This window comes from Grampus griseus (assembly GCF_964374135.1).
Source record: "Grampus griseus genome assembly, chromosome: 14".
Lineage (NCBI taxonomy): Eukaryota > Metazoa > Chordata > Mammalia > Artiodactyla > Delphinidae > Grampus > Grampus griseus.
Genome location: NC_139008.1, coordinates 14,158,409 through 14,182,652, shown reverse-complemented (window position 1 = coordinate 14,182,652; position 24,244 = coordinate 14,158,409). Strand labels below are relative to the sequence as shown.

General features: G+C 40.6%; 1 protein-coding gene across 2 annotated transcripts in view; it reads left to right on the top strand.

The window, feature by feature from the left end:
* LOC309833114 (S-adenosyl-L-methionine-dependent tRNA 4-demethylwyosine synthase TYW1) overlaps positions 1–24,244 on the top strand; it is a 158,922-nt gene that overhangs the window by 58,549 nt on the left and 76,129 nt on the right. For both annotated transcript variants that reach the window (XM_082671264.1, XM_082671263.1), the window contains exons 11-12: positions 863–972; positions 14,500–14,677. In XM_082671264.1, coding sequence (XP_082527390.1) covers positions 863–972; positions 14,500–14,677 — 288 coding nt within the window. The remainder of the gene's footprint in view (positions 1–862; positions 973–14,499; positions 14,678–24,244) is intronic.

Genomic DNA, 24,244 nt, shown 5'->3' with positions numbered 1-24,244 from the left:
CCTTTATGCATTCTTTCAGGTGTCATTATAGTTTCATCTGGCTTATTTGTTTTCTGATGAGTTTTCAGAAATAATTTTTAACCTTTGTTCTTAAGTAGTGTGTCCTTTTTCTCTAAGTTGAAGGTTTTCTTATTTTCTTTTGTTTTCATTAGTTTAGATACTGTATTTTTAGGCTGTTTTTTTTTTTTTTTGCGGTACGCGGGCCTCTCGCTGTTGTGGCCTCTCCCGTCCGGAGCACAGGCTCCGGACACGCAGGCTCAGTGGCCATGGCTCACGGGCCCAGCTGCTCCGCGGCATGTGGGGTCTTCCCGGACCGGGGCACGAACCCGTGTCTCCTGCATCGGCAGGCAGACTCTCAACCACTGCGCCACCAGGGAAGCCCTAGGCTGTTTTCAAAATACCCTGGTTGTTGTTTTGCGAGTTCCTTCGATCTGTGGTTAATTGTTTCTCATTAACTTTGGAAAATTGTTGGCCATAATTTTTCTACATTTTTTTCTGCTTTGTTCCTTTCTGGGATTTCAATTAGGTCTTCCCATTGCTCTGCCTCTCAGAGAGGGTCTTACAACAATATTCTACTGGTGGTCGTTACTGGATGCTTGTTGGCCTGGTGTTGTATGGCTGCGAGAGGGCTGCACGTTTTATATTGTCCCGAGTAAGTCTCAGTCTTGGCCAGGCACTTGCCATCTACCCCTCTCTGCTAGGTGTCATGACTCAAAATAAGTTGTAAACTACAGCTATAAATAGCTGAGCTTTTTGTAGGAAACCAACCCTGATTTTATAATTATATGGACTCCTTCATAGGAGGTAACTAGCTGAGGTTTAATGCAGGGAGTCCTTTAGAACTTCTGCCTCTATTTTCTAGGCACCACACCAATCCAGTGGGTACTGAATGGCGGTGGAAGATGGACCAGCCTGAAATGATCTTAAAGGAAGCCATTGAAAACCATCAGAACGTGATGAAGCAGTTTAGAGGTATTTATTATCCCTCTACAAAGGGATGCTAATAGCCTGAACTAAATTGGCAGAGGAATTGCCTCCTTTGGCAGGATTTTGTCCTTGCTGGCAGTTCTCATATAGGAAAGTGAAAACTTTGTAGAAATATTATATATGTCTTGGCCTTTTTAGTTTTTACTAATAACTTTATATCTTATATGATGGGAGAATTAAAAAACTTAATTCAAAGCTTAGCTATTTATAATGTGGTACACTCAGCCTGTGAGTTTTGCCTGGGAGTATATCCTCATTCTTCCTAAAAACTTTTGCTATTGTTCTGTCTTGTTGGGTACAAAGCAGCCTTGTGGATGGACTGAGAATTTTAGAGCACTGGAAAATTCTTAAGTAATATCAGTTGGTATTGGGAAAGCATTTTTGAATAAATGCCTTACAAAAAAGGAGGGTTAATATTAATCAGATTTCCTCCACATGATCCACAGTGATGTGTAGAATTCTGCCACTCAGTTTCTAGAATTTCCTGATCCAGTTGTGTCTCATAGTTCAAAGTATTTGACTCTACTGGAGATGGCTGGTTCTCAAGCTTTAGTGTGCGTCAGAGTCGTGCATTAAAGTAGAGATTCCTGGTCTCCTTCCCCAGAGAATGATTCAGTAAGTCTGAGGTAGCAACCGAGAATGTGCATTTTGAGATTTCCTGGTGGTATCGATGTTATTGAACTGGGGACCATACTTTGAGACCCACTACCGTAGATAGATGTGGAGGACTTGTAAAGTGATATAACGACAGCTGCAGATGATCAACTGAAATAAATCTATTAGGTTCCCTGTTAAATGTGCATGCCTCTGTGTCCACCTGCCACTTGTTAGTCCTCTCCTCTTTATCCTTTCCTTTCATATACAACAACAAAAAAGATGAATTGCAACCATGGTTGTTTTGACATAGGCCCTCTTGTGGTGCTAGCATCATCAATGGGAGTCTTTATAAACCCCAGTAATTAGCATTTTGAAGATCAGGTGATTCTTTGATGCGAAGAAATTTGTTCGGTCAGGTCACTGCTTCTTGAGGTCTCAGTGCTTCTGATGTTGTTTTCCTAACATCACCCAGCAGTTCTCCAGGTCTCAGCGACACTGCCTGGGTGTCCGACAAATTTAATTCAATCCTGACACTGTCTGGAGATAGCATCAGGCCCCGCAGGTTAAGGATTCAGTCCTATAAGACTGCCCCCCACTTCAGCTGCCAATCACAAGTCTGGGATGTTACCTGTGCTTCTGACCAACTGGCTATAAATTGGAAGTTCCCACACCCTCCTCCTTGGATTCCTGGTTTGTTAGAGTGGCTCACAGAACAGAGAAACATTTACTTATTTTTGCCATGTTATTATAAAGGATATATAGAGGTCACAGAAGAACAGCCAGGTGGAGAAATACATCTGGAATGGTCCCAAGGCCAGGAGCTTCTGTCGCCATGGAGTTGGCCACCCTCCTGGCATGTTCACCAACCCAGAAGCTCATCAGATCTTGTTCAAGAGACTATAGAGCTTAATTTGTAGCCCCCTCTTCCCTTTCTCACAGGTCTGTGTGGTTGAAAGTTCCAGTCCCTTAAACACTTGGTCTTTCTGGTGACCAGCCCCAGCCTGAGGCTATTTAGGGATCCTGCCCTATGTCACCCCATTTGCATAAATTTAGGTATGCTCAAAGGGGTCTCCTTATGAAGGACAAAAGACACTCCTACCACTCAGGAAATCCCAGGGGTTCTAGGAGCTCTGTGTGGGGAACCAGGAACAAAGACCAAATCTATTTGTTATTTTTTACCGCGGTACTTCTTATTACTCTCCTGATTTCCTAGGAGAAGTTGGGAAAGCAATGCAAATAATGATTCAAGATCAATAATAATTTATAAAGGATAGTCAGTTATACCTTTATTTTATTCTTTATGAATTTTCTAGGGAAAGTTGCCCTGTACATATTTGTGTGTGTCTGTGTATGTGCTAACCTATTGTACATCTTCAGAGATGCTAATAAATATTTTAATATTTCATCTTGGCTTTTAGTCTCAAGCATTTTTTTTTTGAACAAGTCATTTTCTCTTATTTGGATAAAGCAGTGTCTCTTACCAGTCTTTTGGAAAATTAAATGAAACTGTGTGGTGAAGAACTAGGAAGTCTCCACATCAGGAATTTATTAGCTTTTCTTAGACTGTTTGTTGATTTAGTTAATATTATTGATTGTTGATCTTCAAATAAACCATATGCCTTTTAAATAAATTTCAAGGCAAAGTCTTGTTTTCTTTTGGATAGTTACTAGTCAGAATTCTCCAGAGAAACAGAGTCAACACACCCACTGTGTGGGTGTGTGTATATATATATATATATAGATAGATAGATATAGATTGATAGAGTGAGATTGGCTTAAGGAATTGGATCATGTAATCGTGCAGGTTTGGCCAATCAAAAAGATAGATTAAAAATAATCCATTGGGATAGACCAGCAGGCTGGAAATTTAAGAAGAATTGCAGTTCAGATGCAGAGGCAGTCTGCTGGCAGAATTCCTTCTTGCTTGGGGGAGGTCAGCCTTTGTTCTTTTAAGGCTTTCAGTTGATTGGGTGAGGTCCACCCACATTAGAGAGGGCAGTCTTCTTTACTCAAAGCCCACTGCCTTAAACGTTAATCTCATCCAAAAGACACCTTCATGGCAATATCCAGAATAATGTTTGACCAAATATCTGGGCACCATGGCCCAGCCAAGTTGACAGGTAAAATGAATCATCCCTGGTAATAATATCAGAAGCAGGGAAATGCCAGTAATTTGTCTTTAGAGTCTAATCAGTTTCTTTTGGTTTAGTGCCTAAAGAGTCAGTTGAACCCTTAAATAATGGGGTGATGGCTGAAGATGTGTGTTTCCTGGACATCTGGGAATCTCCCTGAATAAACTGTGTCCCAGGGGATTTGTATGGGAAGAAGCAGTCCTGAGGAGTAGACATTCATTTTTCCATTCCGAGATGTCCTTGATACAGAACGACAATCTGAGTTTTGACGGTAATTTTTCTGACAGGAGTATTTTTGCAAGTGCACTTTAAATGGAAATAAGAGATGAATAAATCATGAGGCTGCCTTTCTTCACGTTAATAACATGTGTTAGGTGAGGTCGGTGAACACTAGTCTTTGTTGTCTGCCTAGCTTGTTGGAGGGTGCAGAAAGGTATACCTGGTTAGTAACCTTGTGCTTGCCTTTTTTTTTTAATATTTATTTTTATTTATTATTTATTTATTTATGCTGCGCTGGGTCTCAGTTGTGGCACACAGAATCTTTAGTTGCAGCATGCAGACTTCTTAGTTGAGGCATGTGGACTCCTAGTTGCAGCATGCATGCGGGATCTAGTTCGCCGACCAGGGATCGAACCCGGGCTCCCCCCGCCCCCCACATTGGAAGGGCGGAGTCTTACTCACTGGACCACCAGGGAAATCCCACCTTGTGCTTGCTTTAATCAGTAGGTATCTCAGATGGTTTGTCTTTAGGTATCCATGGTGTAAGAGACAAAAGGGTTTTAAAACATATATATATATATATATATATATATATTGTCTTGTAGGGGGAGGACAGATACAGGATTGCAGGGAGAAAGGAAGAGCATGTCTGTGAACAAGTGAATCCTGAGTAGGGGTGAGAATGCCTAAGGGGGTGAGGGTGACCGCCAAACATTCAACAACTGCCATTCATTTCATCCTTAGAAATAGCTTTGATAGAGTATCTACTTTGCCCTTGTAATTCTCACAAAGGATTCTTTTTGCATACCTTAATTAATTGACTTGACAAAATGTTACCATGTCAGCAAGTCATGTCTTTATAGAATCGACAATAAATTTTCTAGAAAGGTTTCCAAATTGGAACTGGTTGATATTTGTACACTGACACTCTTCAGGGTACCAAAGCAGTTTTTCTTTAAAGTAGTAGTAGAAAATAGGTGTATATTTGAAGGTGTGATGGGCAGTAGACAGGTTGGCACATGGGCATAAAGGAGCTCTCATTATATTTTCACTAAGATGAGAACTTCCTTAGTTTCCAATTTTTGGATGGTGGTGACTATTTGTTAATGCTTTTTACTTTATTCTGTGCTTAATCAAGACATTACTTTTTTGAAAATCTGTCTCATTGCTATCATAACCAAAGCAAATCCTGCTGTGAAACTATAGTATTAGAAAAGGAAAAAAAAAAAAACTAATTACCAAAGGATGAAATACATAATTTGTAAGAATCCGAAGTTCTTATGGAAGACTGGGGTGGTCTACGATACAAAAATGTTAATTTTTTTCTTTTTATTATAACTTTGGCAAAATGATAGAATTTTAATATTTCAGAGTATTATGTTTTCTATGTTCTTGGCTCTTGGCAGTAAGTAATCTGGTGTTCAAATTGATGGTTGTTTACTGTGGGCATTCAACTTGGCAGTGAGATTTTATAACTTCACTCAGTCTTTATCAATGGTTATAATCTAAAGTTTTCTTTTTTAATGAACCTGAATTCCTCCTGCAATCAGTGAAATCTCTATATTCTATCTTTTATTCATCCTTAAGGGTATAAATAAAACAGGTCACCCTCCTTTCTGGATAGTCAGCTTCAGGGTGAGGATGGTGAGACTAATGCAAGTGACTCTACCTCTTCTGAACCGAGTGCCATCACCTGGGTGCAGCTCTGACACACATCCTACTTTTGGATGGTAAAGATGCAGGAACGTAACTAACTCTAGATTTCATATCAGCCCCTGGTGGAGAGTCTATTATTTTTTCCTAGTTCCACATTTATTCCCTTTTTAAAATTTACAGTGCTTTATTTTTACCCTTTAATATACCATGGTTATTTTTCCTTACTAATAACATGAATTGATCTGATTTCTTTTTTTTAAATTATTATTTATTTATTTTATTTATTTATTTTTGGCTGCGTTGGGTCGTCTTTGCTGCATGCGGGCTTTCTCTAGTTGCGGTGAGCGGGGGCTACTCTTCGTTGCTGTGCGCAGGCTTCTCACTGCGGTGGCTTCTCTTGTTGCGGAGCACGGGCTCTAGGCGCATGGGCTTCAGTAGTTGTGGCACGAGGGCTCTAGAGCGCAGGCTCAGTAGTTGTGGCGCGTGGGCTTAGTTGCTCCACAGCATGTGGAATCTTACCGGACCAGGGCTCGAACCCATGTCCCCTGCATTGGCAGGTGGATTCTTAACCACTGCATCACCAGGGAAGCCCTGATTTCTTTTTTAATCTAAACTTCTTAAAAAATCGTATTATGAAAATGTCCAAGTATACACAAAATAGAATGGCACAATAAACCCCCATATCCTTTTCTCCCCTATTTAAAAATTGTCAAAATTTTGGCATACTTACTTCTCTATCTCCCCTTTTTTCTTTGCTGAAGTAATTAAGACAAATCCCAAGTATCACATTTGCCTTCAAACTTCAATATGAATCTCTTTTAAACATTAGATTTTTTTCATCAACACAATATCATTATCACAGCTAATAAAATTATTATTATTTTTAACATGACTGTTTTCTTCCAGGTTTACTGAGGTACAGTTGACATATAGCATTGTGTAAGCATTGTGTTTTCTTCCAGGTTTACTGAGGTACAATTGATACATAGCATTGTGTCATGTACAACATGACAATTTGATATATAGACAGGCTGTGAAATAATTACCACAATATGATTAGTTCCATTTCCTTCTTAGTTTGTCATTTTCTGGGTATCTCCACTTTAGCCTTTCCTTAGAGGTCACTCATTAATAATTTCCCTTACTCTAGCTTGGAGTCCTGTTTTACAGGGTGCTTTCCTAGCCCATGATGATCACCCGCTCTCTCCTATGGGTCTGGTTCAGTCATTTGATGATCGTTATTTTTGCGTAGGATGAGACTTGTTGTGCGTACTGTTGTTTTTGCCTCTGAGTGTCCAGCTTTAGCTGAGTGGCCAGCCTTGAGCACACTTTGAAGATATACTCATCTTTTGAACATTCCCTTTTCATGCATCTATTCTCAATTCCAAGGGCAATCACTGTCTTTTCAGTTATTTCATCGATCATCAAAGCAGCTTTCTTCCCATGACTTTTATTAGCTTTCCCCTTTATATGCATGCAAAATTAACTTTACATTGATTACAAGTAGGTCAGAATTACAGTGCAACTCGGCCTTTTTTCAAAATGCTCACTGCCGCCCTCTAAATACCACCATGGCAGGGAGAAATAGTTTTCAGAGAATGGAGTTCAGGTTTCTTTAGCTCAGCTTCCCATCAGTTCAGCTGACATCAAGTGAGTGAACCCTCTCTGTGAGGAAAGTCCTCGGTGCTGAAGGTGCAAATGTGAAGGTGACATCATTTGTTGCTAGATGTTTTAATCTATAGTTTAAGCTAGAAGTGAAGTAATGCGAAAAATAAAGGGTCTCCAACAGATGGTCCTCAGGAACGAGGTGTGCTGAAGTATACATCCAAAAGGAATGTCAGGGAGGCGGGGAAGAGAACACCGCCTGCTAATTGTTTTCCGAAGTTTATTTATGAAATAAACATCATAGTAGAAGTGGCTGTATCAAAGATATATTATATATGACTTTCAGCCAGGAGGGGTTCTTAGGAACATCTTTGGCCAGGAGCTATATTGTTATTTGAGAAGAAAGAAGAAAATGTTTTATTTCTGATTGGTCCAATCTTTAGAAAGAGGAATACTCACACATATCAATTATACCTCAATTTAAAAAAAGGCATAAGAAAGTATTCAGAATGGGGGGGGGGTTAATCAACCCCCAAAGGAATAGGAATACTCTACATTGAACCTTATATCATTTTTTTAAAAAATTATTTATTTTTGGCTGTGTTGCGTCTTCATTGCTGCGTGTGGTCTTTCTCTAGCTGTGGTTAGTGGGGGCTACTCTTCGTTGTGGTGCGCAGGCTTCTCATCGTGGTGGCTTCTCTTGTTGCGGAGCACCGGCTCTAGGCACGTGGGGTTCAGTAGTTGTGGCACGTGGGGTCAGTAGTTGTGGCTCACGGGGTTGAGAGCGCAGGCTCAGTAGTTGTGGTGCACGGGCCTAGTTGCTCCGCAGCATGTGGGATCTTCCCGGACCAGGGTTTGAACCCATGTCGCCTGTGTTGGCAGGCAGATTCCTAACCACTGCACCATCAGGGAAGCCCGAACCTTATATCATTTTTATTTCTGGGTTATTCAGCTTATTGCTATGACCTTAGGATAAAAATTCTGGAATCTTAAGTTTTTGCTTTGGCATCTTTCAGTGAGGTAAGGAGTGCTTCCTAGTTAATATGATGACTGTAGTGAGTATTCAGGATCAGGACGCTGTTCAGGCTGAGAAATGTCACAAAACTTGCTTAAGAAAAAACAAAAACAAAGAAAACTAACAACGACAACAACAATAAAAACCTCCAAACCGAAAAACAAAAACAACAACAACAAAACAAAACCAAAGCAGAGTTTAGAGGTGAAAGGGATAAGGTTTAGGGAAACATGAAGTGAACAGGCTCTGTGTGTGTGAGTGAGAGAGAGAGAGAGAGAGACAGAGAGACAGACAGACACACAGTGGGAAATATCCCTATAGATTTGCTACTGAAATGTAGTGTCTGCTGTTGCCTGGGCTGTCCTCCGGCCCCAGGACTGCTTTCCATTAGAAATTTGGAGGATGTCTTATTTTCTGACATATTTCTTTGAGGACGGTGAAAGACAGCATGAGGGTGAGTCCCTGAGGGCCTTGTTTTTGGAGGAGCACTGTAATCGCCTCTGACAGTGAGCATGAAATAGAAATGTGCTTCTAGAAGGAGAGAACCAAGCTTTTACATATTCTCAGTGCCTTACTTTTGAGAAAATTAGGATATTTTAAAATCCCAGAATTATTCTTTTAAAGCCTTACCCACAGGCTTTTTCTTGGTCTTGGTTTTTGTTTGTTTTCGTAGGTGTCTGATATTTATTAGCTGTAGCTCTCCGAGAAGATAGCAGTTGATCTCTTTGCCTGTAAGTTTTCCTCATTCTTCCCTGGTAACGTCCTTTGTTGGTCCCTCTTCTTTCCTCAGATATGTGATTGCGTAGACTTAAGTCCTTGGTCGTCTTCTCTAACTGCCTTTTTTGCCTTGGTAATCTGCTTCGGGCCCTTGGATAGAAATACCATCCATTTCGCAAAAATGTTTATTTCCACATAGGCCTTTCTCCCAGAATCCAAACTTGAATGTTGGACACACATTCAGCTATCTAACAGACATATTAAACTTCACGTGTCCAAAGTTGAACACATGGTATCTACCTCCACCCCCCCCAATACTTGTTACCCCCATGTTACCCCTAAGGCTTTCTTACCGCCAACTTGTCTCAATTGATGGTGACTCTTGCTTAGTCCAAAAACTTTATAGAAATCATTGACACCTGTTTCTCATAACCTACATCCAATCCATTAGAAAATCCTTCAAACGTACCTTCAAAATAGAGCCTTTGACTATACCTTTGAAATAGGCCCAGCTGATAAGCCCTTCTTGCCACCTCCACTGCCACCACCTTGGTCCAAGCCACCATCATTTCTTGCTTAGATTATGTAATATCCTTGTGGCAGGTTAGCCTCTCTGCTTGCCCCTCTGTTCTCAACATAGCACCCAATGTGATCCACCCTTCTTAGGCCACCCTTCTCAAAACCCTGCCGTGGCCATCCATGTTACTCAGATTCCATGGACATGTCAGCATCTCCCTGCTGTCTCAGGGGTGGGGGAGGGAAGGCAGGAGAGGCAGGCAGGCACAGTCAGTGTGACTTTATGTAAATACATAGCAATTTCTGTCTGACCTTTTTGCTTTTTCATTTCTCTAAAAGCGTTTCTATATGGTACTAGTCCTTCTTCCACCACTTGCTTTAGTCTTGGTGCCCGTATCATAGGAGGAGGGTCCATGTCGTAAAAGAAGTCAAAAGCAGTCTTGAATAATCGAACGCTTCTGAGATTGCCTCGTGTCCATTGGCTTGTGGCACTGCTTCTTCTCTGTCTTCTTCCTCGTCGTCTGGCACTGGTTAGGAAGCGCTCATCTCCATGCAGTCATCTTCTGTTCGCTCCTCTGGTGTGGTGTCTGCTAGCTCTTGAATTTCTCCAAGACCCATATCTTGAAGCCCCACCTTTTTTGTTGTTGTTGTTGTTAACTGTATCCACAATCCCTTTCGTGATTTCCTTGATTGGCTCTGTTGTAAATCCCGTGAAGTCATGCCCAACAAATAGACACAGTTTTCTGTAGCAGGAATTTATTGTTTTTGGCTTGATGGCTTTCACACATTTTTCTAGAACAAGGATGGCATCTTCAGTGGTGTAACCCTTTCAGACTTTCCTAATGTTCTGTCTGTCAGGGATCTGACAGTCCTTTCCGTAGACTACCATGTGTAATGAGCCTTAAAGGTCCTTCTGACCCCCTGATCTAGAGGCTGAATTAGAGATGTTGTGTGTGGGGGCAAGGAGACCACTTTGACGCCTTTGGTGTTGAACTCATGGGGTCTGGATGGCCAGGGGCATTGTCCAATATCAAACGATCTTTAAAAGACAGTTCCTTACCAGCAAGGTACTTCCTGACTTCAGGGACAAAGCATCCATGGAATCAGTCCAGAAAAAGTGTTCTCATTGTCCAGGCCTTCTTTCTGTACAACCAAAAGCCTGGCAGCTGGTTTTTATCTTTTCCCTCCAAGGCTCAGGGGTTAGCAGCTTTATAGAGAAGGGCAGTCATGATTGTAAACCCTACTGCATTTGCACAGGACGGTAGAGTTAGCCTACCCCTTCCTGCCTTAAATCCTGGTGCTGGCTTCTCTTCCTTACTAATAAATGTCCTTTGAGGCTTTTTTTTGCACCCCAGAATAGAGCAGTTTTGACTACATTAAAAACCCTTTCCGGCAGATATCCTTTCTTAATGATTTTCTTTGCTGGGAATTCCTTTGCTGCCTCTTGGTTGGCAGAAGCTGCTTCTCCTGTTACCTTGACATGTTAAAAACCAAACCTCTTTCTAAAATCATCAAACCATCCTTTGCTGGCATTACATTCTCGAGCTTTAGATCCTTCACCTTCCTTTGGCTTTAAGTTGTCATATAATGATTTTGCCTTTTGACTCATATTCATCTATAGGTATGCCTTTTTTATAACAATCCTGCACCCACATAAAAGCTGCATTTTCAATATGAGATACAAAGGCATTTTGCAAAAAGTGCAAGGTTTTCACGCCTGCTCGTGTAGCTGCAGCGACAGCTTCATGAATTTCCTTTTCTTTTTTTTTAACAATGGTCCTTACACTGGACTCATTTATCTTGAAGTGGCAGCCAACGGCAGCTGCAGATCTGAATCTGCGGTACATATCAAGCCATTCACCCTCTTCTTGTCATGTGATGATTTTTCTCTGCTTCTTGGGAGCACTTACAGCATCACTAATGGCACATCGTGTGGGTCCCGTGGTGTTATTGCAAGGTTCATAGTATTGCACAAACATGATGAAAACTACCAGAGAACTGCCAGAGATTGCCTTTTACTGCAATTTGCAATTGACTGGAGAGATGAACTGCTCACGTGGAGATGATGAGCCTCACGTGGCGTGGCGTTTCAAGCAGATACTTTGCAACACTTGCGCCCAGTGTGGTAGCAACAGGAGATCCTAGGAAATTATTACTGAGATACAGTCGGTACTACGGTTAATTTTGTGCAGTTATGATTTAATACTGCAACTTTACGTTTGTTTACATTTCTCTGCACTGGGAATGGTGCTATGTGTGGTCCTTAAGTGTTTGTGTGAGTACGTTTTGATACATTTTAACTTTTTAAAAATTTATGTGTATTTGGGACTTCCCTGGCGGTCCAGTGGTTAAGACTCCGAGCTCCCAAGGTTCATCCCTGGTCGGGGAAGATCCTGCATGCCGTGTGGCTGGCCAAAAAAAAAAAAAAATTTATGTGTATTTTATGGTAGTAAGTGATAAAATAGACAAGTATCTACATATATTTTATGCATTCGTGATATACCTAAGTTTTTCTTAAATTTTCTGGATATTTCTGTGCTGTGGGGGGCATCTGCTAGTTTTTTCAAATTGTCACAAATCTCCAAAAAATTTTCCTGTGTGTGTGTGTATATACATATACACACACACATATATATAAAAATCCACATATATGTGGGCCTGCACAGTTCTAGCCCTTGTTGTTCAAGGGTCAACTGTATGTTGAATTGAATGGAATTACCATTTTATTTAAAATAATGGAAATAATTGAATTTCTATTTCAATTCATGAAATAATTACTATAATAAAAATAAGATTTTTTTGAATGCTTATGTGCTGGGCCTGGTACCAGACCTGTTATTTCATGTGGCTTATTTCGTTGAATTCTTATAACTGTGTGCATGTGAAATTCCTATCTTATAGATGAGGGAATGGGTGTAGAGGGGGTGAGTGGCTTGACCCAGGAGACAGACCAGCCTAGTGGTAGAGCAAGAATTTGGACCTGGTGTGTCTGACTTCCAGTGGTTAGGGCCCGGCCACTGCTCAGTCATTCTGCTTTCTGAGTTTTAGGTTAATTTTGCAGTTCTGATTAAATCTGCCCTTCTACTCATCTCCCAGCGAGATTAAAGTTACTGATTTTTTTTTTTTAACAAAAAGGAAATTTTATACTTAATGCTGAGTTGTCTTGGTAACACAGACTGCGTTACGGATCAAGTTTCATTTAAAACCTTGATTCACTTAAGATATTAGATTTCAATAACTTAAAAAATTATTCATCCCCCAAATACTGACATGAAATACATTCTTCGAATTGCAGTTAGGTAGTCATAAAAGAAGATAAAAGCTGCCACTTTTAGATTGTTCTGAGTTTAGCAGGCATTATGTTGGTTTGATGTCTTGGGTATTTACTTGCCCTTGCTTGTTTCCAAGTAGATTGTGTGTGTGTGCCTGTGTGTGTGTGTAAAATAAAGTCACTTCCTGGAAACTAAAGCACAAGCAAGCAGTGAGAGCTAACTTTATTTTCTCCAGATTTGTTGTTGTTGTTCTTTAAGGTGATAGTGACTGGGATTTAATCATTTTAAGAAACCAGGGTAAAGGTGATGAGAAGAAAAACTCCTTAATGAATGTTTTTTTGTGTGTGCTAGGCCCTCTTCTAAAGCTTTTCCATGCATTATCTCATTTAATTCTAAGAAACATTCTTTGGGCTAAGTACTGCTTACAGTCAAGAAAACTACTTTTCAGAGACGGCTCATAAATGACTGAGAGGGAATATGAACGTGTTTCCTCCTACCTCCAATCTCGGTGAGGAATCTGTATCCTTTAGAGAGAATGTGTTCTTCAAAAAGAAACTAGCGTAATGGATAGAAATATCTGAAGTAAAGGAGATACATTTTTATTTGCCTTTTTAAGCAATTTCCAAGTCTTTCAAACTGTGTGTTAGATTGAGGGACTTTCAAGCATGCTTTCTATTTTTTTTTTTTTTTAATGCATGCTTTCCTACAGTACATCGAGTCTAGAGCAGTGCTGCTTAACCCATCCTGTCCACTCTAATCACATGGGGAGCATTTAAAAAACACGGATGTCTCAGGCTCTCGTCCCTAGAGGTTGCGATTTAATTGGCTTGGGATACTGCCTGGACACTGCGATTTTTTAAAGTTCTTTGGGTTACTTCTCAATGTCTAACTAGGGTCGAGAACCAGTGGTGTGTGGCAGTGTGGCAGTGGATCCCCAAACATATTGGGATCACCTGGGGAGCTTCAAAAAGCTCCTGATGCCCCTGCCCCTCCCCCAAAGATGGTGATTTCATTGGTCTGTGCTGTGGCCTGGAATTTGGAACGTTGACAGTTCCAAGGTGATTCTAGTTGGCATATAAGTTTGGGGGCTTCTGGTTTATGCAGTGGTTTTTCACTTTGGCTGCACATTAGAATCACCTGAGGAACTTTTAAAGCTCCCGTTACTCTGGCTTGCATTCACTCCAGTTAAACAGAATCTTTGGCAGTGGACCTAGGCTGCTGTAGTTTACGATACTCTCCAGGTGATTCCAATATGAAGCCAAAGGTGAGAACTGCAGGCTTCTTTTTCTCTCCTCTCTTCTTTTGGACCGACTGCGTTTCGTTTCTCAATTCAAAATACCTGAGGACTGAAGGCGGCAATGATTGGTATAGGAGAGGCTTTCCTTATGCAGCTATATACTGAGTTCATTGTCTTAGACCAACATGAAAGAATGCAGAGCTAAGCAGGTTATGGAAAGTAATACATTCTGTGTTCCAAATAATTAGCTAATAACAAAGTTAGTTTTGCCTGCTTGTATTGATGTAGTTTAATTAATACTAAAAGGAAGGATGAGATTGCTGATATAATAATTCTAGGTTTTTTTTTTCTGGTTTAATAATGTTAGGGTTGCCCCCCGCCCCCAGGCTCTTGTTTTGTAGTATTTGGTTGGTATCAAAAGTAATTTTGCCCTCTAAAATCAAAGAACCATTAAGAAAAATTTTTAAATTTTTAATTAAGAAAAATAAAAGTGATGTCCTCTATCTGTGCCTTATTGAGCTTGTTCCTTTCCACCATGTTCTCCAGGAGTGCCAGGTGTCAGAGAGGAACGCTTTGAGGAAGGAATGACAGTAAAGCACTGTGCATTATCCCTTGTGGGAGAACCCATCATGTACCCAGAAATCAACAGGTTTTTGAAGCTACTCCACGAGCGAAAAATCTCCAGTTTCCTGGTCACAAATGCACAGTTCCCTGCGGAAATCAGGTGAGTGGTCCAGCTTGTTAAGATACTGCTGCTTGACTCTGAGTTTGACTGAAAAGTAAAACTAACAGGCATTAATATATTCAGAAAGGACTTACTGATTACTAAGTACATACAAATGTTGGCTTTGAGGGGCCAGAGCTCCTGCTTTTAAAAATCCATTCTATCGGGGAAGATAACATTAGTTTAAGAAATAGAGGCACAAATAAATTGCTGGGGGAATTCAAAAGAGAAAGCAATTTTTTTTTTAGATGAGAGAAGCAGGGTAAAACTTCTCAGAAAAGGCTTCATTAAATTTGGATCTTAAAGTATGGCTGGGATGGGTACTTGGGGAGATAGGAAACTGTGGATTTTTAATAAGAACTGTCTGAGAAAGTTACAGAGTTGGGGTATTTGGGATACCATTATGTAAATATAGTTGATTAGGACCACAGAGTGTGCGAAAGAGACTGGCAGCTGGAACCCAGGTTGGAAAGGTTGGGACAAGGTTGCAGATGACTTCAAATGCTGTTCTTTAGAAAGAGCTTGCTTTCTGCAGAGTAGTCTGCCAGCACGGTATAAAGTGGGTGAGCCAAGAAGCAGGAAACTGGATAGCAGATTATACGTTTGTCTAGGTAAGAGTTAAAAGGATGAAAGTAAGACAGAATGAGGAGTCTTAAAAAAGGTATCACTGAGGCATGATAAGCTTGGCATACTGTTTGTATGGCTCTGTGAGCCCTGCACAGAAGAGGACTTAACTGGTGACTCGGAAAGTTCCAGCCATGTTGATTGCTAGGACTGTGGGGCCCTGTAACAGTCGGGGGATCGTGTGAGGAAGAAGCGGGTTTAGGAGGTAAGATGATGCGGTTGGTTTGGATGACTTGGAGGGCTCTCCAGGTAGAGATGACCATCTCCTGGGACCTGGAAATGACCTGATTTTGCATTATACTTGAACCATACACATATTACAGTACCAAAAACATTAACTTTTACTTGGTTGTTATTTACTTGTGCCTTCTTCATTAGACTGTGAGTCCCTGGGCCAGTGACCCCTGCTTATTTATCTTTATGCCACTAATATAATTCCTGGCACACTGTAGGTGCTTGGTTTAGAATTTAGCATCATAGGAAATCAAAGAGTTGATTAAAATTATTAGTTACCAGGCAGTAAAGTGAAAATCAGTAACATTGTCACAAAGATAGCTAAAATATTACTTTTTGAAGTTGTATAAAAAGTTAAAAGGGAAAGGTTTTAAAAAAGTCAGTGTGTACATTTTGCATAGAGTTACTATTCCTTTTTTTAAATTTTTATGTTAAGATCTTTGACTTTTCAAATGGCTCATGAGGGCGGGGTTCAGATAGAGTGGTGTTGGGATACACACACACACACACACACACACACACACACACACACACGTACGTACGTACGTATAGAAAAAAGGAGTCTATCCCAAATTTAAGACATGCAGTCGTCCCTGGTATCTGAGGAGGACTGGTTCCAGGACTCCCTGCAAATACCAAACCCCACTGATGCTCAAGTTCCTTTTATAAAATGGTATAGTGTTTACATATAACCCACGCATATCCTCTCATACACTTTAAATCATCTCTAAATTATTTATAATACCCGATACATTGTAAATGCTCTGTAAATAGCTGCTGGCACATGGCAGATTCAAGGTTTGCCTTGGGGAACTTTTTGGAATTTTTTTTCCCTAGAATATTTTTGATTTGTAGTTGGTTGAATCCGTGGTTGTGGAACCCTCAGATACAGAGGGCCTCCTGTAATGCCTAAAAAGAATTGAATGTTCCAGGAGTGGCATGTAAGCTAATAACCAGAGAGGGTGATTCATTGTTTGATAATACGTGGTATTCTTTGTGAATGCCATCATGGATTGAGGAAAATGATAGAGAATTAAATAAGATATGTACTTGAAAGTGGTCCAAGAGAAAATGGAAAGAGAAATTTCCTAGGTGCAGATAATATTGTTTTATTTCTGTGAATTAGGAGGACTCTAAATACCAATTGTCTCTGGTGTCCTACGAAAAACAAGGCTATGGATTTACTAATATAGCACGGAGATCGTGAATTTTGGAAGTTAACCTCTAATGTTGATGCACTTTGCTCATTCAAATCAGCTGTTAGATGAACCTCTTGCAACCATTTTATCTTTGAGCATACACTAGGAAGTAATAATGTTCTCTGGGTGGTTGGCTGTGTACTAATTATTTTTTTTAATAACAAATTTCTAAATTACTAACCCATAGTAACCCATACTCTTGGTATCTTTTGAAGAAGATCCTGACTTTGTCAACTAGCCTTCCCTTGACCGACATGCAAGCATTACATTCAGGCTAGTGGCCTTTTCAGGATGCTTAACTTTGCTTTAAAAGGATCTCAGTCTCCCCTCCAGCTCTAAAGCATATGGCTCTTTGCTGACAGTTCACTGAAGGGAGTTTTCACAGTGAGTGGTCCTCGAGGATTTGTTGAAGATAGAAGCAGACACCTTAGGCAAATGAGAAAGCTTTTGCATTCTAGGTAGCTTTATGTTTTTGTTTGTTGACGTAGAGGCTAATTAATAAAAGTGACAAGAATGTGTAAGACACTTAATGTTAATGATAGATCTGGTGGTGATTGCACACAAAAAAACCCCTTTCTCTTGAGAAAAAGCCTTCTTAGTTCCACAAAAGCAAGTGCCTTTATAATGGTATTTTTTTAAATTTAATTAATTAATTTTATTTTTATTTTTGGCTGTGTTGGGTCTTCGTTGCTGCGTGCAGGCTTTCTCTAGTTGTGGCGAGTGGGAGCTACTCTTTGTTGTGGTGCGCGGGCTTCTTGTTGCGGTGGCTTCTCTTGCTGTGGAGTATGGGCTCTAGAGTGCGTGGGCTTCAGCAGTTGTGGCACACAGGCTCGCGGGCTCTAGAGCTCAGGCTCGGTAGCTGTGGCGCACGGGCTTAGTTGCTCCGCGGCATGTGGGATCTTCCCAGACCAGGGCTCAAACCCGTGTCCCCAGCATTGGCAGGCTGATTCTTAACCACTGCGCCACCAGGGAAGCCCCTGTAATGGTATTTTTGATCGGCGTAAAACTGATATATGATACACTGTAGCATGTATCAGTTATCTTTTGCTGTAACCACTTACCTTAAAACTGAGTCAGTCAAACTAGCAACGATTCATTTAGCTTGTAATTCTGTGAATCGGCTGGGAGGTCTTTTCATCTTGGCTGGCTTGCTGGTCTCAGTGTTGTTCATGTGTCTAGTCAGTTGGCAGATATGCTGGGATGGCTGGTTTATGATGGCCTTGCCTGGGACAACTGGGACCTCTATTCGTGTAGCCTCTTATCCTCCAGCAAGTCTGAAGTTGACCACGTGGTGGCAGGGTTTCAGTGAACAGCAAGAAAGGATAAACTCCAACACACAGGCATCGTTCAAGCCTCTGCTTGTGTCACGTTTGCTCACTTCTCCTTGGCTAAAGCAAGTCACGTGGCCAAGCTTGGAGTCAGTGAGGGGCACTCAAAGCTACATTGCAAAGGGTCATGGGTACAAGGAGAGGGAGAGTTTATGGCCATGTTTGTACTCTACCGAATAGCACAGCAGGCTGTGCTTTGTACAAGGAGGATAACCTTGAACGTACCAGGACTCGGTCTTTTTCAGGAACTTAATTAATCATGTGGGAAAGCTTGGAGAGTTCTTGAGACCAGAAGTCTCAAACTGGCAGTTGATAAGGAGTAGGTTTTATTTGTCCTGTAGCATGTTTAGAAACTTTTTTTTTCTTTTTTTAGCCAACATTTAAAATCCAGAAATTTTTCATAAAAGAGATTTCTGACTTTGGAGAAAAAGACAATCTGGCAAAAATTGTCAAGAGCCAAGTATGAAGTGCTGTTTTTACAACACCAGAACACTTCACTCTTATCTGTTTTTTTACTCACAACACTTCTAACACCGGATGTGTGTTTTTTTCCCCACACCAAGCAGTCCTCTAATTCTCTGCAGGCACCAGCTAGGTGTCCTGCAGTTCAGTTCCATTCTGACACTGTCTCCCTGGAGTTAGCACAGACCTCACAGGGTCAGGACTCAGTCCCAGGCTGCCCCCTGCTTCAGACACCAGTCACAGTCCCTGGCTGCCACCTGTACTTCTGATGAACCGACGGTACATTGGGGTGTCGCACAACCCCTCCTTGGGTTTGATAATTTGCTAGAGCAGTTCACAGAGCTTGGGGAAAACAATTCAGTTACTGTTACTAGTTTATTATAAAGACTACAACTCTCAAACATCTGGATAGAAGGGTTGCATGTGACAAGATGTGGGGAAAAGGGCCCTGGGCTTCCCCACCCTCTCCAGACGCATCACCCTCCCAGCACCCAGTGTGTTCACCATCCTGGAAGCTCTCTGAAGCCGTCATTTGGGAGGGTTTTATGGAGGTTTCATTAGATAGGCAGGATTGATGAAATCATTGTGATTGGTCATTGGTGATTAGCTCAACCTCTAGCCCATCTCCCTTTCCTAGAGGTTGCAGGGGGAACTGAAAGTGCCAACCCTCTAATCACGTGGTCGGTTCTTCGGGCACCAGCCCCTCTCTGGAATGTGTCCATGGGCGCATCAGGAGTTACCCCATTAATATAAATTCTTGTATGGTTGAAAGGGGCTTATTATAGATAACAAAAGGCACTTCTCACCTCTGTCACTCGGGAAATACCAAGAGTTTTAGGAGCTCTGTGCCAGGAACTAGGGACAAAGACTGCATGTGTGTTCCTTATTGTCTGACAATATCACAGCAAGGAACGGCTGTCTTTTCTGTAAAGCCTCTGCTTTTCAGTTTGCCACGCTCTCCACCATTTTACTGTCTCCTCAGCCCTGAGGCTGAGTCTCATCTGCCACCTGTCAGAGGGATCGCACTGTAGATGCTCTTACAGCAGAGAAATTTCTGTCGCCATTTCTAACAGACATGAAACAACGAAAGGGAGACAGAGTACCACATACAAGAAAAATGGGAAGCATCTTGCTTTGAGTAAGGAAAGAATATTCTTGAATGTTTCACATGTAGTCTGTGTTTTGGTGTCCAAAGAACTTCTTTTTCCTTTAAAAGTGGCTTGCTTGGGCTTTCCTGGTGGCGCACTGGTTAAGAATCCGCCTGCCTATGCAGGAGACACGAGTTCGAGCCCTGGTCCAGGAAGATCCCACATGCCGCGGAGCAACTAAGCCCATGTGCCACAACTACTGAGCCTGTACTCTAGAGCCTGCGAGCCACAACTGCTGAGCCCGTGCGCCATAACTACTGAAGCCCACGTGCCTAGAACCCGTGCTCCACAACAAGAGAAGCCACTGCAATGAGAAGCCCGCGCCGCAACGAAGAGTAGCCCCTGCTCACCACAACTAGAAAAGCCCACACGTAGCAACAAAGACCCAATGCAGCCAAAATTAAATAAATAAAATAAACAAATTTTTAAAAATAAATAAATAAATGTATTAAATAAATAGCTAAATAAATAAAAAAGTGTCTTGGTTGACTCACATTATATCATACTTGGTTCCTGCAGACATGTGAGTTTAGGACTCTTATTCTTGAGACTGTATGATCTATGCTTGCATTCAGCCCTGCAGTCAGAAAGGCCCATCACACCTAGGTATCACTGTCCCACTGGAGCACTCCCTGTCATTACTTTCTGTAAATTGTTCTGTGCTAAGATGTCAAAGACCTACGTGAGACATCTTGCTAAAAGTAGACCATGTTGTAAGGTAAGGAAGTTGTTGAGAAACACTGAACCTAGTTTGTACTTACTTTGTGGACATTTGAATCCTATAACTGTGTCTCTTTATGAGCATGAGAAGATTTAGAGTCAAATGTTCAGCCCTTTGTCGACTGGCTCACTCTTAGCTTCATCTTTAGTTCACTTCTACACGATTTTCTTTTTTTTAAATTTTTTCGCAGAATCTTTTTATTATTTTTAAAAGATATAAAAACAACTACTCCCATCAGTAGCAATACAAGGTTTAACATTTTAACCAGATTTTCTCAGGCTTTTTTCTGATACCTTTAGTAGCTAATTATTTTGTCTACCCCTTCTTCTACACGGTTTTCTTAACTATTTCATATTATTTTTAAGTTTACATTTAAAATCTTAAATTTTTTCTTTTGTGATAAGTATAGTTAATTCAAAGCTTTCTCCCTGCTAGCAGGCTTATCATAAGAAGACAGAGTGTTCCATTTTTAACTATGACACGATTAACATTTAACTTCCTACACCTACCTCCTCCACCACCACAGAATTTGTCCCCGTGTACGTTTACTTTTGAGCACCTTCATTGAAACTATGTGTGAACTTTGTTTGTTCTCTTACTTCTTCCACTTGTATTTCTGTTATTTTGTTTGCTCTATGTTTTGTTTTCTCTAGTATTTGCTAAGATATTCACTATATGTGTTAGAGAACCTCTATAAATTGGACATCTCTTCACATATTAGTTAGTAAAATGTATCAAGAAATACATTAATTTTAATAAAAATAAAGTTTTCTTGTATGTATCAGCTCTACGTGGCTATAGGTAACAGTTACAATGAAATGAAGATTGATTATAAATACTACCTGATCCTTTCAATAGAAGTTTTTTTTTTTTCTCCCAACCTGTTTTGTTTGTATTAAGTTTAAAATATAGTCTTCTTTTGTGTCTGTGAATTGATGGGACACTTTTCAAAACTATGCTTTTCTGGATGGGCTAAAAAAAAAAGAGAGACAGGCAGCACAGTGAAGTGATGAAGAGCTTGTGCTCTGTCTAGAAGAGACCTGGGTTTGAATCTTGACTGTATCTCTTGCTGTCTTTCTGACACTGGGAAGGTAACCTCTCAGTGCCCAGTTTCCTCATCTGTAAAATGATTGCAATAATAATGACTACCTTATAGTGGCATTGTTAGTGTATGAGATAATATATGAAAAGCACCTTGGAAAGGTAGGCTAAGTAATATTGGTCAAGTATACTTTAAGGCAAGAACCATTACTTGAGATAAGATGGAACATTTCTTAATTATAAAATATTAAACCTACCAGGAACGTAAAACAGTAATTCAAAATTTTTCAACAATCAGTAACATAATCTCAAAATTGGAGATTTTCAAAATAAGGAGAAATAGTAAGTTTTTAACACATTTCTCTCACACTGATAAAACAGGCAAATCAAAATCAGGAATAGTAGTGAAGATCTGAACAACTAAATTAACAAATTTAGCGTGTATTACAGAAATAGAGTATTGAATTGAGAAACTTTGGAATATAAATTCCTTTTAAGAGCACAGAAGTTGCTCTCAGAAAAATTACCAAATGGCCATATGCTGGGCATTATAGCAAGTTACAAGAAAGTATTGCAATCATGTAGATCATGCTATGTGAACACAATGCAATTAAACTATAAATCAGTACAAAAAGATAACTAGAATATTCCAATATGCTTATAATTTAAGCAATGCACTTTTCATTTGCTTATGGGTCAAAGAAGGAATATTGTGATGAATTGTGATGGAAATAAAAACAAAACTTGTTTGTTGGTTATTAGGAATAGCAGAGTACAGACCTTCAAAACCTACTCTTCTATAAAAACAGTGAGAATACCAGCAAAAATTGTCAGAATCAAATTCTTAATCAGAGGTATGCAACAATCTGAGGAACGTTTTTTTGCCCCCAGTAAATAGTATTTTTATTCTCATGTCAAAAAAGTATTTCTAGGGAATTTCCTGGTGGTCTAATGGTGAGGACTCCATGCTTCCAGTGCTGGGGGCCTGGGTTCAGTCCCTGGTTCGGGGAAGCTAAAATCCTGCAAGCTGCGTGGCGTGGCTAAAAAGAAAAAAGAGTGTTTCTATGATATGCATTAACAATACAAAAATATTTTGAATACTGCAGTGGTCTTTTTTTCTCCCAAGACTTCTTGCAACAGTACACTAGAATATTTGATTTTTGGATTCTGAGAAGCCAGTGGCTAAAGTAGAAACTGAAGGCTTTTGTTGAGGGGTATGTGTGGGTATGGGGATGGCCCTTTTTCTTTGGATCCAGGCTCTGTACAGTAAAGAGGAAGCAAAAAACAACTAAGTTAAATTAAAAAAAGATTTGTCTTTTAAGGCTCAGGATTGAAACTTAGCTTAGAAATGGGTTAAAGTAGGCTGTGGTGGAAACCCACTGTTCCTCAGAAAATTAGCTGAATTGCAATATGAACAGTAAGATTTGTGATGTGTTAACATGTCCTTATTCCATTCCAACTTCTCCAGCTCTGCAAACTAGTAGCCTACAGTCGTGGTAAAAACCAGTAGCCTGGCAGCCAGGGGAAGGGACAAAACAGAGTTGGAACTCTTTCAAAGTCCCATTCCTGGAGAACTGTCATTATATGGTATGTGTGGCAGTTCCCTGGCAACTCTCACTTACAGGGGTTGTGTTTGTTACAAGTGACTCAGAGTTTGTCCAGCACTGAAAGCCTTTCTCTCCGGTGTTTCTCATAAGCAATTATCAGTAATTGTTTAACTTCACAGCTGCCTGAGGCAGCAGTAACCGTTGGGGCAAACAGGAAGCTAACCAAATACTTAAAAGGAAAAGCCAGGGAATGAGATGTTTGTAGGGGACTTTGAGAAGCTCCAGCATGTTCCTGGAAATCTAGAAGACCATGTACACGGGCAGGGCTGTGGGTATGCCAGGGAAGACTTGAAAAGGCCCTATTTGCCCACCTCCACTTGATACATTGATGTCTTGAGCAGGTAGACAGTGAAAGCTAAGGCACAGTTGTCAAATGCCTGCCTGGACATCGAAGGCGTGCCCTAATATACACACATAGAGCCCCTCAGCAAAGGCTAGGAAACTTATTTTTTTTATTTTTTATTTTTTTGCTGTGTGCGGGCCTCTCACTGTTGTGGCCTCTCCCGTTGCGGAGCGCAGGCTCAGCTGCCATGGCTCACGGGCCCAGCCGCTCCGCAGCATGTGGGATCTTCCCGGACTGGGGCATGAACCCGTGTCCCCTGCATCGGCAGGCGGACTCTCAACCACTGCGCCACCAGGGAAGCCCTAGGAGACTTATTGATTGAAGTCATTTAAGGATATCTCTGTCTAATCCTTACCTGACCACTAAGCTAATCAAACAGGGATTTTAGCGGTTAAACACAACCAAGAATACAGAATTTACCAAATTAGTTCAGTAACAACAAAAACAGCAAGCAGACAGAAAAGAAAAGAAAAAAAAAAACCCTGGGTTGGGAGATACCTGATTTAGAATTGCCAAATAATATTATTTAAAATGTCCAGCTTTCGTAAAAAAAAAAACAAAACATGAACTAGACACAGAAACAAGAGACTGTGGCCCATAACACAGGGAAGGAAACAGCTAATAGAAACTGTCCCTTTTTTGGATAGATTTCACATATAAGTATTGGATATTTGGGTCACTTCGGTTATTTTTTTGTCCAATAGGCGCATCAAAGTTACTATTGAAACCTCTAGATTTCTTGAAAACATAAATCTCTCTCCCTTTTTTCCTTTCTGTAGAGATGAGGAGGTTTCATTGTAGGTAGGATCTTGATATGATTATTGATTATTCTGGGTAGAATGAGGCCTAATCTCTTCAGG